Source organism: Microtus oregoni, unplaced genomic scaffold (genome assembly GCF_018167655.1).
Source record: "Microtus oregoni isolate MIOR12 unplaced genomic scaffold, Mior012 000000F_ref0000247, whole genome shotgun sequence".
NCBI classification, from domain to species: domain Eukaryota; kingdom Metazoa; phylum Chordata; class Mammalia; order Rodentia; family Cricetidae; genus Microtus; species Microtus oregoni.
The window spans coordinates 20,726,228-20,744,636 of record NW_024543059.1 but is presented as its reverse complement, the minus strand read 5'-3'; the positions used below and the strand labels follow the sequence as shown (position 1 = coordinate 20,744,636).

The 18,409-nt window shown below is 47.9% G+C and overlaps 1 protein-coding gene and 1 long non-coding RNA gene across 2 annotated transcripts in view; both read left to right on the top strand.

Moving 5' to 3' along the window:
• The window catches only part of Fam174b (family with sequence similarity 174 member B), a 42,609-nt gene extending 28,166 nt beyond the window's left edge, over nt 1-14,443 (top strand). Inside the window, exons 2-3 of the mRNA XM_041658332.1 lie at nt 1,663-1,794; nt 12,400-14,443. Of these exons, the coding sequence (XP_041514266.1) occupies nt 1,663-1,794; nt 12,400-12,403 (136 nt within the window). The 3' untranslated portion in view covers nt 12,404-14,443. The remainder of the gene's footprint in view (nt 1-1,662; nt 1,795-12,399) is intronic.
• A 723-nt stretch (nt 14,444-15,166) lies between these two features.
• Nucleotides 15,167-16,781, top strand: LOC121435075. Its single transcript, XR_005972538.1, has 3 exons — nt 15,167-15,213; nt 15,469-15,546; nt 16,757-16,781. It is a non-coding gene; the product is annotated as an uncharacterized LOC121435075 (long non-coding RNA).
• The last annotated feature ends 1,628 nt before the right edge of the window (nt 16,782-18,409 follow it).

Sequence of the window (18,409 nt, the reverse complement as noted above, 5' to 3'; positions counted from 1 at the left end):
TATTTTTGGTAATTTGTAGTAGGTAAGCCAAGAGCACATTGCCGTTCCGAAGACATTTTTAGAGGACCTAAAAGTGAGTTTCTATTTTGATGCTTTTTGAGAACTTGAGAGGCTTTCTCTTGGCAAGAGGTAAGAAGATCTGCCGGTGTCTTTGACAAGTGGTCTCAGGGGAACAGCTTGCCATCTGCAGGAGGCCTCTTCAGTGCCCCACTTAGGATGCTTTGGATTGGCTGCTTTTTCGTAGAGAGCATCCGGTTTTCTTAAGAGGAGGCTGGCAGAGAATACAAAGCCTTGGGAACAGATCCAAGACCGCAGAGGAACAGGCTCAGAGAGCGTCAGCGGTCATCAGAAGAGGGCTGTCCTTACATGGCACCATGCGCTTTCCAGACACCCCCTGAAAAATATTGCAGTCTTCATGCAGGGAGTCGTATGCTAGGGTCTGGCATCTGCTCTTTTCCTGGGACCTGCAGTGTCCCTCTGGCACACCAGAGGTAACAGTGTAGTAATATAGTCCTCACCATGGAAACAACATTGACTCACTTTTACAAGTCCTAATCTTAGGAGAGAGGCTGGGGTATGTGTAATTTCTGTTTGTTATAATCAACCCCAACTAACTTATGCCAAGAGCCTACTGTGTGCAGACTTTAGAAGGGCATCATTCATCTCAGCGACCATCCCTCACCTTCGAGGAAGATTGCTCCTATCACATTTTACTTAGGATGAATCTGAAAGAACTTCCCTGTGTCTGGACTTTGACCCAGATCCTCTAGGATGGCACTTGCACCTCAAGCCAGGCTGTCATTTTCTCATCCTCAGAGAATGATATGATCTTTTGTTCACCATGCATTGCTTGCATGAATTTTATCTTTTTGAACTGCTGCATTTATACTATTTCTCTCAGTTATTGAGTTGTTGGTGCTCAGATAGCCCTGCGTTGGGAAGGCAGGAAGGGTTAGGAAGCTGTAACTCCTGTGGACACCTGGGTTGTGTCCCCCTCTCCAGTGTGTATGTATGTATATATCTGTGGGGTGTGTGTGTACCTTTGGAGTGTGTGTATGTGTGTGTGTGTATCTCTCTCTGTGTGTATATAGGTGTGGTGTGTGTATTTTATGTGTGTGTGCGTATCTGTGGGGGTATGTGCATGTGTATGTATATATATATATATTTGTAGATATCTGTGGAGTACATGAATGCATTTGCATGAGTGTCTGTTGTGGGTTCTTTCTCAATTGCTTTCTAGTTTATAAGGCAGAGTTTCTTGCTGAACTGGAAGCTTCTTCTTGGGCTAGTTTAACTAGCCGTCTTGTTCCCAGATGCCCTGTCTGGCTTCTGAATGCTGAGATTTCAGGAGGGCCATTATACCCATCTGGCATTTGACCTTTCTCTTGCAGCTGAGGGTGAGTGATGGAGGTTCGGACTCCAGTGTTCTTGCCTGCACAGCATGTGCTGTACCCCGAGTTCTTTCTCTAGCCCCCAGCTTCTGGGGCCTTAACCAAGCCTTCAGGGTACAGCTGCAACCTCTGTCTGGAGGCGGTAGCAGGCTTTGTCTGCAGATGTCAGAAAGTGAACTTATCTGAGCACGAGCTACTCCATCTGTACGGAGGCTTGGCCTCATCAGCGTCTCTCGCGGCCATGGTCTCATGAATGTTTCTCCTCCTCCAGGTTGGGAAAGAGGTTAAAGAAGACCCGCAAGTATGACATCATCACCACTCCTGCTGAGCGTGTGGAGATGGCCCCACTGAATGAGGAGGACGATGAGGATGAGGACACCACAGTATTCGACATCAAGTATAGGTGTGGGCAGGGGACAGAGGCTTCTCCCCGGGCTGTGTTCGGTAGGATGGTTCAGCCACAGTGCTCTTGTGTTCTTGTTAAGTGTTAGTCCAGACGAGCACAGGGCTGGTGGGTAAATGCTTATCCTGAAACAAACAAAAAGTCATATTATCATGGTTGTTCCTGGAACATTGGTTTTAGAAACAGAGTTTGTTAATGAATCACATTTGAATTTTATTTACACGTGTGTGTGTGTGTGTGTGTGTGTGTGTGTGTGTGAGAGAGAGAGAGAGAGAGAGAGAGAGAGAGAGAGAGAGAGAGAGATTTCTCTGTGTAGACCTTGAACTTGATTTGTAGACCAGGCTGGCCTCGAACTCAGAGATCCTCCTGCCTCTGCCTTCCAAGAGCTGGGACTAAAGGCTTGTGACACAACATCTTACTCACTTAACATTTTATAAAGAACAACCACACAATGAGACTTGCTGGTTCTAGATACCAGAGTAGGAAGAAATCCATGACTTTTATTTTGTCAGGAAGAGTGAAGTCAACAGTAATATTCAGTTATGCTACAAACTAATACACACATAGTGTTATTAATGATTGTATTGGGTTTATTGCTAAGCCTTTTGCCTATTTCACAGTCAGTACATAGAAACAAGAAAATTATAGCCAGGTGATGGTGGTGCATGCATGCCTTTAATCCCAGCACTCGGGAGGCAGAGGCAGGCGGATCTCTGTGAGTTCAAAGCCAGCCTGGTCTACAAGAGCTAGTTCCAGGACAGGCACCAAAGTTACAGAGAAGCCCTCTCAAAAAACAAACAAACAAACAAACAAACAAAAAATTAATGTCATTTAAAAGGTATTCCCGCTTATACTTCAAAAGTATATGGTGTGTGTGTGTGTGCGCATGCATACCTGTGTCACACACAGTACATGTGAGTGGAGGCCAGGGGCAACTTTGTAAAGTTGTTCTCTCCTTATACCTTATATGAGTTTTATGGGTCAAACTCAGGTCATCAGGCTTGCATAGCAAGCTCCTCTACTTCTGCCAGCTCATCTTGCTAAACCTTACTTTTGTTTTTGTTTTTATTTCTTGTTTGAGGCAGGATTGCATAACCTGGGCTGGCCTGGAACCTGCTGTGTAGAACTCGGTCTCCTGAGTAGTGCATGGCCATCCTGTGCTTCCAGGCTTTCATTATTATTACAATCAATAAGGGTCCGAGTTCTCCTGCAGGCCTGTGACGCGGTGTGCAGTACAGAACTTAAGGGAGTGAATCAGTTGTACTACATATATGTGTGTGTGTGTGTGTGTGTATGCATATATATGTGTGTGTATGTAGTAGTATATATATGTGTGTATATATAAATGCATGCATATAAACATTCATGTATATATGTGTGTGTGCCTACACACAGGCATATATGTCACTGAGTATATTTGGAGGCAGAGAACAACTTTTTTGGAGTTGATTCCCTCTTTCCATTATGTGGATTCTGGGAATCAAACACAGTTTGTCCGGCATAGCAGCAAGTGCCTGTACCTGCTGGGTTTTTTTTTTTATTCAGAGCCACTCCTAGAATCTTGTTCATATTAGGTGTGGCTGTTAATACTGACTGAACTTGACAGGCTCCAGAATCACCCTGGAGACAAATCTCTTGCCGAGCTTGTGAGGGAGTTTCTAGACTGAGCTAATCGAGAGAAGACCTACCTTAAATGTGGTCAGCACTATCCCATGGGTGGGGGTCCTGGGCTAGATGAAAAGGAGGAGCCGTGCCGAGCACCCGCATTCACCTGTCCGCTTCCTGACTGACTGCCACACGACAGCTGCCTCGTGCTCCTGCTGCCTTGCTGTCTCCGCCATGATCGACTCTACCCTCAAACTGTAAATCAAGCAACTCTTCCTTCCTTAAGTTGCTGTCTTAGTTAGGGTCTCTCTTGCTGTGGTAAAACAACCTGGGAGGGCAGGCGGTGGTGACACGCGCCTTTAATCCCAGCACTTGGGAGACAGAGGCAGGTGGATCTCTGTGAGTTCCAGGTCAGCCTGGTCTATAAGAACTAGTCCCAGGACAGGCACCAAAGCTACACAGAGAAACCCTGTCTCAAAAAACCAAAAACCAAACAAACAAAAAGAAAATGCAACAACATGGGGAGGAAAGGGTTTATTTCATTCTACTTTTTTTTTTTTTTTTTTTTTTTTTTTAGCTTTCTGCAAAGTGACAACAGAGAGAACCAGACTGCCCAGGAGCAGACACTGAGCACGGAGCCTGAGTCCATGGGTCTAGGGTTCACAATGGCCAACAGCTTAGAGTAAATGATTAATACAAATGGATTTGCTGGGTCCTGATGTTCCACCTAGAATAGAAGAAATGAGAGACACCAAGGGATTGGGGGGAGCAAACCCCCAAGTCCTGTTTCAGACATCACCAGGTGCCAAGACGGGAGTGTCTGTGAAATGCTAAGCATTTATAATTCATTACCCAGGAATGTCAGGGCAGGAACGAAAGCAGAGGCCATGGGTGGATGCTGCTTACTGGCTTGCTCCTCATGGCTCGCTCAGCTTGCTTTATTAGAGTACCGAGGACCACCAGTCTAGGGGTAGCTCCACCCACAGTGAGCTGGGCCCTCCCATATCAATCATCAATGATCATTTGAGAGGCTGTACCACAGGCTTGCCCAAAGGCTGGTTTGGTGTGGGCATTTCCTCAGTTGAGAATCCCTCTTCCCAGATGGCTCTAGCTTGTGTTAAGGTGACGGAAAACCAGCTAGCACAGTTGCTTTTGGTAAGTATTTTCTCATTATCACAACCAAGAGAGAAGCAACTAATCCATTGGGTGACTGAACTGGCTCTGTGGAAATCATGACAGAATGGGCTGTTTTTATTCTATTTTCACATGCCACTAAGTAAGAGAAAACCCTAGTCTGGATATGCAAGCCTATGCCAGTAGTTCCAATACTCAGGAGGCTGAAGCAGGAGGTTTTGAGTTCAAGGTTGGCCTGAGATACATAATGAGAACCTGTTTCAAATAACTGGTTGGGAAGAGGGAGAGACTTAAACAAGGTACTCTAAAATCTGTTTAGAAATTCTGTCTAGAACATGAGATGCGAAAAGGTTCTATTCTTTGACTGCCTGGATGCCAGCGCTGCTATAGCCTAAAATACATCCACACTCGTCTCAGTTCTTCAAATTAGACCAAGTTCCCTTTTTGGGCTGATTGTCAGTCCTGGATTGGTATTGCTGCAAGCTCTGAAACTCATCAAAAAGTAACTGACAAAACTGAACCACTTGGTAGGTATTCAAGTAGTAGGAATACTTTTGTTTTCTCAAAGACTGACTTCCTCCCCTGACCTAATGCAAGGGTGAGAATCAAGGATGAGGAGAAACTGTGTACCCATATACACAGTGGCATTTCAGACACTCCCCTCTTGGCACCTGGTGATGTCTGATACAGGACTTGGGTATGCTCCCCCCAATCCCTTGGTGTCCCTCATTTTTTCTAGGCAGAAACTCAGGACCCAGCAAATCCATTGTATTAATCCTGTACTCTAAGCAATGGCCATTGTGAACCCTAGTCCCATGGACTTGGGCTCTATGCTCAGTGTCCACTCCTGGGCAGTCTGGTTCTCTCTGATATCACTATGGGGACAGTCTCAAAAACAGGTTCTTTTTTTTCCTATTTATTTATTTATTTATTAAAGATTTCTGCCTCCTCCCCACCACCGCCTCCCATCTCCCTCCCCCTTCCCCATCAAGTCCCCCTCCCTCATCAGCCTGAAGAGCAATCAGGGTTCCCTGCCCTGTGGGAAGTGCAAGGACCACCCACCTCCATCCAGGTCTAGTAAGGTGAACATCCAAACTGCCTAGGCTCCCACAAAGCCAGTACGTGCAGTAGGATCAAAACCCAGTACCATTGTTCTTTTTTTTTTCACAAATGAATAACAACATTTATTAATCAATTCATTCCTAATGCAAATTCCTTCTTTTTTTGTTTTTTTCTATTTTATTTTTTATTTATTTTTATTTATTTATTAAAGATTTCTGCCTCCTCCCTGCCACCGCCTCCCATTTCCCTCTCCCTCCCCCAAACAAGTCCCCCTCCCTCATCAGCCCAAAGAGCAATCAGGGTTCCCTGCCCTGTGGGAAGTGCAAGGACCACCCACCTCCATCCAGGTTTAGTAAGGTGAGCATCCAAACTGCCTAGGCTCCCACAAAGCCAGTACGTGCAGTAGGATCAAAAACCCATTGCCATTGTTCTTGAGTTCTCAATAGTCCTCATTGTCCGCTATGTTTAGCGAGTCTGGTTTTATCCCAGGCTTTTTCAGACCCAGGCCAGCTGGCCTTGGTGAGTTTCCGATAGAACATCCCCATTATCTCAGTGTGGGGATGCACCCCTCGCAGTCCTGAGTTCCTTGCTCGTGCTCTCTCTCCTTCTGCTCCTGATTTGGACCTTGGGATTTCAGTCTGGTGCTCCAATGTGGGTCTCTGTCTCTGTCTCCTTTCATCGCCTGATGAAGGTTAATATTCAGGAGGATGCCTATATGTTTTTCTTTGGGTTCACCTTATTATTTCTCTAGGATCACGAATTATAGGCTCAATGTCCTTTATTTATGTCTAGAAACCAAATATGAGTGAGTACATCCCATGTTCCTCTTTTTGGGTCTGGCTTACCTCACTCAGGATAGTGTTTTCTATTTCCGTCTGTTTGCATGCAAAGTTCAAGAAGTCCTTGTTTTTTACTGCTGAGTAGTACTCTAATATGTATATATTCCATACTTTCTTCATCCATTCTTCCATTGAGGGGCATCTAGGTTGTTTCCAGATCCTGGCTATTACAAACAATGCTGCTATGAACATAGTTGAGCATATACTTTTGTTGTATGATAGGGCATCTCTTGGGTATATTCCCAAGAGTGGTATTGCTGGGTCCAGGGGTAGGTTGATCCCGAATTTCCTGAGAAAAAGCAGGTTCTTGTATAAAATGTGGTCACGACATTTGTGACCTTATTTCTGACACCCTTATTTTATTTAAAAGTTATTTGTGTCTATGCGTGTACATGCCTGTGTACGCATGAACATGTGTGCACACATGCTGTAGGTGGTATGACAGTTACAGGAGCCAGTTCTCTCATTCTGTCATGTGGATCTGTTTGGTCTGAATGAGAATAGCCCCCATAGACTTGTGCATGAATTCCTCAGTTGGTGGAACTGTTTGGGAAGGATGAGAAGTGTTGTCTTGTTGGAGGAGGTGCGTGATGGGGGTGGACTTTGGGGTTTCAAAAGTCCATACCAGGCACAGTCAGCTCTCTCTCTCTCTCTCTCTCTCTCTCTCTCTCTCTCTCTCTCTCTCTCTCTGCCTGTGCTGTAGATGAAGAGTGATAGTAGCAGCCTCGCTGTCTTACTCCTGGTCTTAAAGGAGTATGCATTCAATATTTGACCAATGAGCGAGGTTTGCTATTGGGATTTTCTTTTCTGTGTGTTACCTTTGAATTTTATTCCTTTCTCTAGCTCTGTTGAGCTTTTCCTTTAGCCCATTATGGTGGTGAATCTATCTATATTCATTAGCTTTCTCCTCCCCAGTCAATTCAGGATTCTGGAGTTAAGAGCTTTGGTCATGCGTTACTTTCTATGTGCATCGCATTGTCTAAGGCTTCCTTTCTCTCTAGGGAATGGTGACTGGCCTGTTGCTTTTCCGTTTTGTTATTAGTCTGTTTGTCTGGCTCTGGTACAAGTTAATGCTGGCCTCATGAAGCGAGTTGGGTGTGTTTCCTTATTTTCCTTTTGTAGACAAGTTTGAATCAGATTGGAACCGTTTGTTTCCTAAGTGTTTAGTAGAGCATGCCAAAAAACCGGCTGCACCCAAGACAGCCTGTGTGCAGTATTTAGGATAGTGGCATGCATCAGTTCCTTGAATAGTTCTGAGAATATTCAATCTTTATTTATTCTTGGGTCAGTTTTGATCAGAAGTAGTTTTGGGGGCATTTTGTCCATGTCTGTTAAAGTTTACAGATCTGTTTTTGTATAGTTGTTCCCAATATTCTTTTTTAAACCTGTAAATGTGTGTAATATGAGTAGCTATGGTCTTTTTTTGTCTTTTTTGAATGACAGGATCTTTGTGTAGCCCTGGCTGGCCTGGAACTCACTATGTAGACCAGGCTATAAAGACAGTGTAAATCTCGAATTTACAGAGATCTGCCTGCTTTTGCCTCCTGAATTCTGGGATTAAATGTGTGTGCCACCATGCCTGGCTCATTTGCATTATTATTATTTAATATTTAATATTATTTTTCACTTCCCCCCTTTCTCAGTCTTGTAGGAAGCTTCATTTTTATCTCTCTGCATGTAGAATCATCCTGGGGCTTCTTTGATACCCTCTCTGATGATCAACTTTCAGTTGGTGTCTGCGTCCCATCTTAGCTAGGATCTCTGTTGCTTTGACAAACCACATGACCAAAAGCAAATTGGGGAAGAAAGGGTTTTTTCAGCTAACACTTCCGTATTGCTGTTTACCACTGAAGGAAGTAAGTGTTGACTGAGATTCCTGCAATTGTTCAGTCCCAAAGAAATCACACAGAGGTTTACATTAATTATAAACTGATTGGTCTAGTATCTCAGGCTTCTTATTAACTCTTATAACTTATATTAGCCCATAATTCTTGTCTGTGATAGCCATGTGGCTTGGTACCCTTTTCTGCGAGGCAGTCACGTCTTGCATCCTCTGCATCTGGGTCAGGACTGCAGACTGAAACTTTCCTCTTCCCATAATTCTCGTTGCCCCACCTCTACTTCCTGCCTGGCTACTGGCCAATCGGTGTTTATTAAACAAGTACAAGAAACAAATCTTTACAGGGTAAAACCATTGTCCCACAGCAAGCGAGGACAGGAACTCAAGCAGGGCAGGATCCTTGAGGCAGGAGCTGATGCAGAGGCCATGGAGGAGGGCTGCTTACTGGCTTGCTTCCTCTGACTTGCTCAGCCTGCTTTCTTATAAAACCTAGGACCACCAGCCCAGGGATAGCATCACCTACCATGGGCTGGGCCCTCCCACATTGTTCACTAAATGAGAAAAGCCTTACAGTGGATCTCATGGAGGCATTTCCTTCACTGAGGCTCCATCTCTGAGGGCTCAAGCTTGTGTCAAGTTGACGCACAAAACCAGCCAGTATACCAACCCTCAGCTTTCTTTGAGTGAATTCTATTCTGCTGCTGCTTTCACTGAATATGAAACCCATTCAGTTATTGTCAGACTTCCCAGCTGGAATCGGCATTTTTTTTCTGTGACAGCCTGTGGCAGAGCTTCCTGTAGACATCCAGGACTGTTGCCAGGCCCTGCCCTGCCTCTCTTTGTGTCCTGAAGAACTGACCTTCGGGGAGCTCCCCCATGGACGCTCCTGCTGTTTGTGGTTGAAGTGAAATGACATTGTGGATGACCTTGGAGGTGAATCAGTCAGACACAAGGCCGCGCCAGGCCGGAGAAGACTGACAGCTGGGAGGCTAAGTAGCTTTTCCTCATGTCCAGGTTTATGGGAACTACAGCTGAGAAGTGGGGGAAATGGATTCGCTGTCATCTCACTACTTAGCAGTAGCCACTAGAGTGTGTGTAAGTACGTGTCTGTGGGGCTTCCTTTTTCTTTTGAAATAGACCCATGTTACAAAGGCTGACTTGGGGCCCCTTCCCCCTGAGTGGCCTATTGTGAGCAGCTTTTCACGTCAGTAAGTATGAAAGAATGAAGCTCTTTAAGGTCACCTTTCTGCTTCATGCAGTGTTTTGAGGACTTGTCGGCACACTGCTGACCTATTCAGAGGGACTTGTTTTTCCTGTCCACCAAATGTTTCTGCTTCTCTCCAGGAAGCACACACATTGAAATCAGATGTGAATGAGCCATGGCTTTTGGGTTGTTTTGTGATGGAGTGGAGAGAGGAGTGTCATGTGCTTGGCACCATGGCAGTGAGGTGGGTCCGATGTGTCTTACCGTATATGCAACTTTCTGATCGTATCTTGTGACTTGGAGCGCTGGTGGATCAGCCAGGCTTGTTCTCCCTAAGTTTCCAGTCATGGGGAGAAGAGGTCAGAGGCCAGGGAGGTGTCTGTGGACAGCACCCCCAGCCCCAGTCCTGGGTATCAATCCTAGAGTCTCATGCATGCTAGCTCCACCCCTTCTTTGTTTGTTCCATACCGCTGGGATGCTTTGATTTGGGAAAAATACCACTTGGAGGACAAAACGCCTGGAGTTTTGGAATGGTTCCATATTCCAGGAGGCATTTGGATTTCACTTGTGTTTGTGCTTGGTTGGCCTGGTGCACTGTTGCAGTGTTTTGGGTCTTTGCGAATCCCTAGTTTATTTTGGAAGACTTCTGTTACACCGCCTAGGCATCCCCGGAGGACAGGCACGCGTGAGCGCTGCTGGTTGTGTGTCAGGGAGCCTGGCAGCTGGGTTGAGCACAGCTCAAGGTACCTAGCTGCTGGGTAAAACCCACCCAAGGTACCAGACTGCTGCTGTCCCTGCCAGCCCTGCTTCCTGCTGAGTTGGGCTTTCTGTGTGTGGAAACAGCGTGGCTCCTCCAGGGTGTGGACCAGCATTCTAAGCAGGCTTGCTTGCCCCACTTTTGTGGCTAGAGCTTCCTTTAGGAATATTAGCTACCAGTGACATGACCATGGCGTAGGAGACGGTGCCTACTCTATCCTCCAGAGGGCAGGTAGGTCTGACCCCCCCCCCCCCCCCCCCCGCTCCGCTCCCATCCCAGGTTGAGGTCTAGACTAAGTACTTCTTATATGAAGGTATTAATACCTTTCCCATGGCAACGTCTTCTGGCTGCTTTTTCTTCCTAAGGAACTTGGGAAAGGTTAGGGTCTGGAGGCTCCTCTGCCCGCCTCCTGTCCCAAGGTTTTAATTCTTCTGTGAGAGGTGCTTATGGTGAGGAGACTGTCATGAAAACTGGGGTTCTCCTTTGCTCTGCAGCCCTCCCGTGTCTATGTGTGGCTGATGAGTGTTCAGGTATGGGGGTTGGCCGTGAGCAACTCATGGGAGGAAGGCACAGGGCCTGCCAGAGCTATCCATGCAGGTGCTTCTGGGACCCCCGTGAGATGAGTGCCCAGGCAGGCGACAGTGCCACATGTTGTTCAGTGAACCCATGATTTGTTTTGATGTAGCTATGGAGAGTACTCTGTGCCCTGGCCTGATTCTTGGTTTGGTCTCTGAAGCCATCGCCAGTCCTTAAATTCTATTACGCTTTTGTTTGTCATGGATGATTACGCAAGGCCCGTAATCCAACGTGGATGGAGGAATCGGGTCTAATGGGTCTGCTTTCCCTTCCTAAGCTCCTGTGGCGCAGCTTGTGAGCTTCCACTCGTGGCAAAAGCATTGCTTGTCCCCCTGCTGTGGTCTGCACTGTGTTAGAGTTGGAGCAGGAAGACGAGCAGGCTCACACGTGGCTCCAAACACCAGTCTGAGCAGGAGCCAGACGCTCATGTGCTTCTATAGGCCCAGCTCATCTAACTATGGCCAGAGCGCCAAATGCCTTCTGCATTCACTGGGTCTCAGTTATTGTCGCAGAATGCCTGAGACATCAACCCGAAGGCTTATTTTGGCTCCCAGAGCTGGAGGTTTCAGTCCATGGTTGGTTTGCCCCGTGGTGAGGCAGCACGTCCGGGTGGGTGTGGGGGAACAAAACCGCTCACCACGTCGTGAGCCGGGGAACCAAAGGGAGAGATTGGAATCCCAGAATTCCTGCCCCGTGTCCCCAGTGACCTGGAGGCCTCAGCTCTGAAAAGTTCTGCTGCCTTCCGACAGTGCCATTCCTTCTAACTCAGCGGGCTGAGGGGAGGCATCATGGAGTCCAGACTCTCACAAGTGCTCCCAAGCCAAGCATGAGTTCTACTTTCTGTCCTGTGTGCACCCAGGTCTTACTGGGCTGCTCAGGGTTTTTCTCAAATGTGTAGCTTTCCCCCCTGCCTCCCAACGGCTAGGATTGCAGCTCTGTGCCAACGTGCCCAGCTCTGATTTTTACATTTCCGTGTTTGAAAAAGATTCAAAAGGAGAATAATATTTCAGGATATATCAAAGTTGAGTGTAATTCAGATTTCATTGCCCATAAATAAAGTTTTATCGGCACACAGCCATCACCAGACATTCTGTACCGTCTCTGGCCGCTTTTCTGTCATGACAGCAGGATTCATAGCGGACACAGAAACTGCAGGATATACAAGCTTTAAGGCAGTTACTCTTGGGTAAATTTTAAAGAAATGCTTTGTTGACACTCGGCCTGAACACCTGTGGGAGGGCGAGAAAGAGGGATTTAAGGAAAAAGCAGCTTGTGTTCTAAGGGGTGTGGAGGCTGTGTGTGGAAGGAGGGTCCCTGGGCGTCCTGTGTGAGATCTGAAGGTCAGAGTGACACGGGAGAATGGAATGTGCCTTCCAGGCAGCACATGAAGAAGCCGCATGGTTGAGCACACCAAGGGCTGCCGAGAGACGATGGTGACAATAATGATGAAGATGACCACGCAGATGGCAGGAATAGGAAAAGGGACAGAGAGTGTGACCGTGTGGCCCATGGGGTGGAGACTGCCAGGAAGAGTCAGATGGTTTCAAGTGCTTTGCCCAAGTGGTGATTCTTCTTCCTTTTCTTTCAGGTAAAGATTTTCGGGCATGTCAGCATCCTGGGGGACGTTGGTCAACTGCAGCCTGAGATATGAAGGTCTGGGCACCGGCTCTCACCTGAGGTGTTGAAACCGAAACCAATGTTACTTATGAAACTCTGACTTCACTCTGTGTGTCCAGCATCTACTTGGAACGTCACCAACAAGCTTGTCCCCAATCGCCAGATGAGAGTCACCTCGGCCACCCTTGGATGCTCCTTTGAGATGCTCTTTGCACTCCTTCCTTGAGGGGTTTTCCACCTTCCTAAGAGGCGAAGATGGGAATATTGATTTCTAAGAATCTTTCTAGAACAACTATGGATAACAGTAAAGCTACAATTAGGAGGATCAATAATTTTAAAAAGCTGGGAAGATACCTTAGTTCATAGCCTGATTACCTTAGAAGCAGGGGATACAAGTTTTGTCCCTGGAGCTCACATAAAACAGAACTAGCATGAGGGCCCACACCTCTAATCCAGTATAGGGCAAAGAGGTGAAGGCCTGGGGTTGACTGCTCAGCCAACCTAACCTTGTGAGTGAGTTCCGGTGACGACACCTGGTCCCAGACACGGTGGATGACTCCAGAGGAACAATTCCCAAGGTTCATTTCTGGCCCCTACACACATGTTCACCAACACACAGCACACATACACACCCTCAAAAGCCGGAAGGGCCTTCAGATGTACCTAGGAGAATCCTGGCATTTTGTTATTCCAGATCTTTCTGTCACCATCAGGTCTGGTTTTATTTGGGGGACAGCTATGTGACATTTCAGAGTGAACATACAAGCTCCCCACCCAACTCCACTCCACCCCTTCCAAGAGGTTCGGCATAAATAGGCATGGCTACTACACAAATTTCAAATTTTCAGGGATCAGACCACATGAGTGTGTGTGTGTGTGTATGTATGTGTATGGGTATGGGTGTATGGTGTGTATACCTGTCTCTCTCTTCATGGGGATGTAAAGTGCCAGGTAGCTTTTAATGATTTTATGTGTGTGTGTGTGTGTGTGCTGTAAAAATGTTTCTCTCTCCTGCCTCAGTGTTGTGTTGTTTGTCTTAGGAATATAATGCTAAGAAGAAATCACTGTGGTAATTTAAATGAATGATACTTTGGTTGGCTGAAAAAAGAAGAAAAAAGGGACACTGTCAGGGACTCTTTTGGCAGCCCGTCCAGGCTAGGTTGCACTAGACTAGACTAGAAGCTCTCCTGGGCTCACTGCACCTAGCCTGGGAGCTGGGTACCCAGAGATGCCCGGAGGAAACAGGTCCTGGACTAACTGCTCAGGTTAACGGAGGTCTCCCACTTGGTCTTCTCCCATATTGCTGTAGCTCGGATGCTGTGTAAATCTCATAGCAGTGCCTTTGGGACCCCGGGAGTGTAGTATGTCTGGAAAGTATGACTGCTGTTATTGCCTTGTTTCCTTTCTGTCTTGGTTCTTGAGTTTGTGTACTTGTCTGTTTGATGCCCTGCTCCATTGCTTTGGGTAAAATCCCCTACCATGGCTAGCTCCACCCCACCATCAGACTCTCCAGTCCCTGGCTGGGGCTGTGGTGGTGGCAGTAGGTAGAGAGCCACCTTGGCTCTGGAGCCTGGCTGGGCATGGGTGCTTTGCAATCCTAACCCATCACGGAGTGGCCTGTTCTGGGCTCCCTTAATCTCTGCTTCTCAGTTGGTTTCTCTCACCCTCCTGCCCTGCTAGTCAGAGGGGTGGGGCTTGAAGCAGAGCAGGTGGCTTGCTTTCCTCACTGTGTAGTCACAGCACAGAGGTGATTCTAGGACATTGGCCATCTTCAAGCTGTGTGCCCTGCCCTCTCAGCCTTGGAGCTGGGACTGTTACCTCCCATTCAGGTGTCCCGGGACTATAGGTGACCACCTAGAGAAGCTGGATTCTCCTGCCTTATGTGTGAACACCATGGATCCGGCTGCCAGTCCCTCATCGCTGACTCTGGCAAGAATAGCAGGACGGTGACCTTACAAATCCTTGATGAAACTTCAACACCGCAGGCACTTAAATAAAGATCCGTAAAACAAGAATCATCAGACTGAGTCATGAGTGTGTTGGGTTTGGGTGTTTTTCGATGGAGCTGGTGAAACGACTTTGTGGTCAGAAATGTGAACACAGGTTGTGGGTAGGGATGAGTTGGGGTTTCTGGGGCTGTGTGTGTCCTGGTGATTTAGGAAAAGGCATATGAATGGAATGGGGCTGGGGAAACTCTCTCTCTCTCTCTCTCTCTCTCTCTCTCTCTCTCTCACACACACACACACACACACACACACACAACACACACACACATACACATGCACACACATGCGTGCACCCTTGCTTCATGCACTCTTGTTCAAGAAGCTGGTTCAGGTTGGGAAGTGTTGAGCCCTCACTGGAGACCCTTGAGGTGTCCAGAGGATGGAGAGCCCACCCTGTGTAATCCGTGGTCCTGTCCTTGCCTCGTCCCTGGTTTTGCATAAGATTTCTGTGACATCCAGGGTGCGATGGCACATGCCTGTCATCCCAGGGCTGCAGAGGCCAGTCTGGGATCCAGAGCAAGACTTTGTCTCAACAAACAGAAAACCATCCCCAAATTTCTATGGATGTCCAGGCTGGATTAACCCCCTAGTGGATAAAAGCCAGAGAGGGTGGCTCACTCACTTGAACATGCAGTGTTGGGTATCACCAAGAACTTCAAGGGTGTGGTCTACTTGACTCTTCCGACAGTACGCTCGTCGTCGTCTCTGTAGCCAAGCGTTTCCCTACCAGTCCCGCTCCTCTTGACATCCAGGGATGAGCCAGCCCGAGGAGGAAGGAGGTACCCTCAATCCAGCAGTGCCCCTTTTGGTTTGGATTGCTGCTAAGGCAATAAGTCTAGTAGAGGAGATGGTCCATGACTCCCAAGCCTGTCTCCCAACTGCCTGCCTTTTCTACCATAAGTGCTGACACTTAGGAAGAGGGGTAGCTTGGGGCATTGCTCAAAATGGTACTTTCTAAGGTTGTGAGACCCCCTGCTGAAGTCTTAGGTTTATGATATGTACCTTGCTTGCTTTTCTTTTTTCTTTTTTTTCAGCAAGATGCTGGGTCTGGGGACCTTTTGAATGGAATTGGGAAGTAACCAGAAGAGAAATGTCCAGAGGCAGGTGCACAGGTACCCTACGCTTGCTGGTGAGACTGACTAGCAAAGTGATTTTGAGATTGGTCGGCTCCCTGGTATTGTGAGCTCTGTGAGAGGGGGTGGGCATCAGCAAAGGGGACTACGGCTCAGTCGATAGGAAGACTGCAGGAAGAGTCAAGGGACTTCTCCATCTGCTCTCCAGAGGCACAGAATCTGCCCCACGAAGCCCGCAAGCTGCTCCCAGTCACATGTGGGAGCCAGCACTTGCCTCTAGCTCTGCTGCAGTAGAATTCTTGTGACTTTTATCTGAGAATTCAGGGAGCCTTTATGTGGACTCAGTGTGAAATACACAGCATATGATTTGTGAGATCGCTCTCTTTTCTATTCTTGGTGCGAACCAAATAGCGTGAGCATTTAAGGCCGTTGCTGTGGACCGCTACCTGCGCTGTTGCCTGAGTATTTGGTCTGCAGAGCGTCTCTCCCCTTGGTAAACTGCCTCAGAAGTTCTTGCTATAGTTAGGCTCAGTGGACTAGATTATCTATCAGCAAGCTTCACCTTCCTGGAGGTGTGGGCTGTTTTTGATGAGCCAAAATGATGTGGAAGGGCCACAATGGGCTTTACCTGTATTTGTTAGCAAAGAGAGGTACCGCAGCCTCGATGTAAGTGTTTAAACCCTCCATCGGACACCAGTGCTGCGAGTAGGAAAGATCATAGAGTAACTGATTGTGAAGTTTGTAAGAAGGCAGCTGGGCGGTGCCAGATGTTATGGGAAGAAGCAAAAGACAACGGGTGTGATTCCTGTCTTGCTTGCTCAGAGTAACGGGGGGCTAGCTTCCTCCGCTGGCTGTTGCGGTCACCTAGAGCGCAGGTCTAGCTTAGCATTGCTCAGTGATGGGTATCTCTTTGGCAGACATTCCCTCTGGAGGTCATTTTCCGCTCCTAGAGTCAGAGCTAGTCATCCCCGGTCTCCTCCATCAGCTTGCTTCCACACGAAGGTCATTTTCAGCTGCTGGAGCCATCCCCAGGCTCCCCCTTTAGCTTGCAGAAGCTTTAGGAGGTCAGGCAGGGAGTGTCTACGGCTTCCACAGTCCCAGATACTGATGGAGGAAGGTCATTGGCTAATAAAGGAACTGCCTTGGCCCATTTTATTGGTTGGAAGATAGGTGGGAGGAGTAGGCAGAACAGGACGCTGGGAGGAAGAGGAAGTGAGCTCAGTCTCAACAGCTCTCCTCTCTGGAGCAGACGCCTGAGAGAGACGCCATGCCCCGCTCCGGGCAGACACACGCCATGAAGCTCCGACCCAGGATGGACTAGGCTAGAATCTTCCCGGTAAGACCGGTTCTCACAGATTATTAGAGATGGGTTGATCGGGATGTGAGAATTAGCCTTTAAGTGCTAGAGCTAAAGGGCCAAGCAGTGTTTAAAAGAATACAGTGTCCGTGTAATTATTTCGGGGCATAAGCTAGCAGAGCAGGCAGCCGGGGTGCTGGGGACGCAGCCCTGCCTCGCCCCTATTACTACAAGATACCTCACCAGACACAAAGTCATCACCACGAAAAGATCAAGGCACCACACATGGGTGATGCTGCTGCCTAAGTGCAGGGCAGCAAAGTCTCATGTTGGGGAATGGGAGAGTGAATGGGAGAGACAAGAGCAGGTCATTGGGCCTGGGAGTGAGGGCCTAGCGGTGACTGGGAAGGTAAGCAGTGTGGGAGAAGGCCACAGGTCTGGACTCAGCCCAGGCAGGGACCCCCCCCTCCCCAAATAGGTAGAATTGGAGTAAGGGCTATAAGTATCTGGGAATTGTTACCATTACCAGTAACTTCTGGGGTCCTTCTATGTGCCTGGAGCCTTGGCATTTTATTTCTTATTCAGTTTCTCAGCTGGTCTTTAGGACCTTTAGGAGGGTATAATCTTATTTCTGTGATTATTTCCACAAACCACAGACGGGGGTTGGTTTCAATAATGGTCCAACTTCCTGCTTGTCCTGTACTTTAACATCCCCTGAGTCCCAGCATCACAGGATGGAGTTGGCAATTGCCTTCTCTTTGTTTGCGTGGGAACTAGCCTAGGAATCTCAGCACACAGGGTCACAGGTTGGTAACGGGTAGATCGTGGACCATGGCCTCTTACCCTCCCCAGCATGTTTACTTGGAGGCTCTGGAGAGATGGGAGAGCATAAAAATTCACATTGGGTGGCAGAGGATTCCTGAGCTCTGGGCCAATGGGAATTAAGGTTGTGTACTCCAAGAGGCATCCACCTTAGGTGGTAGCCCCCCTTCATGGCTAAAAGAGACTGTCTGCCCAGGAGCCCTTTTCACTTTTTAAATCCTACCTGGGTACCTGGGTCCTTGGAGTCCCCTACCCTGTCCAGTTGCACCAATCTGGGTTCAGGGCCTATGCTAGGAACACTTGCCTATCTATGTTGTTGGGAACCCCTGTCCTCTGAGCATAGCATGGCAGTTACTCCGCTAATCAGTGCAGCTCTGACTACCACCCACATAACACCTGCATAAGGCGGGGTCTGCTGATGGTTCCTTGTCAAAGCGACCATCACCTTCAACTCTAGTTGCTTCCCCTGGCCTCCTCCCCTCCCCGAGCAGTGTGCAGCTGCGTCACTTCTGTGCCATTCTGCCCCAGCTGCACGGGCTCTAGAGTGTGTAGGAGGTAGAAAGTTAACCGAATGGTGCACTCCATCTGTGGATGGCCTTGGGCTAGGCCTTGCACACAGCAAATATTAGGAGTAGCTGGGTGGATGACCCGACTTGGACTGTGCTCTGGGGAGACAGTTCCTTTGTATTTTTGATCTCATCATGGTGTTAATGACTAAGCCAGACAAGCATCTTCAGGGGCAGACTCCCAGGTAATGCCTACTCAGAGCATCGTTTATTTCTG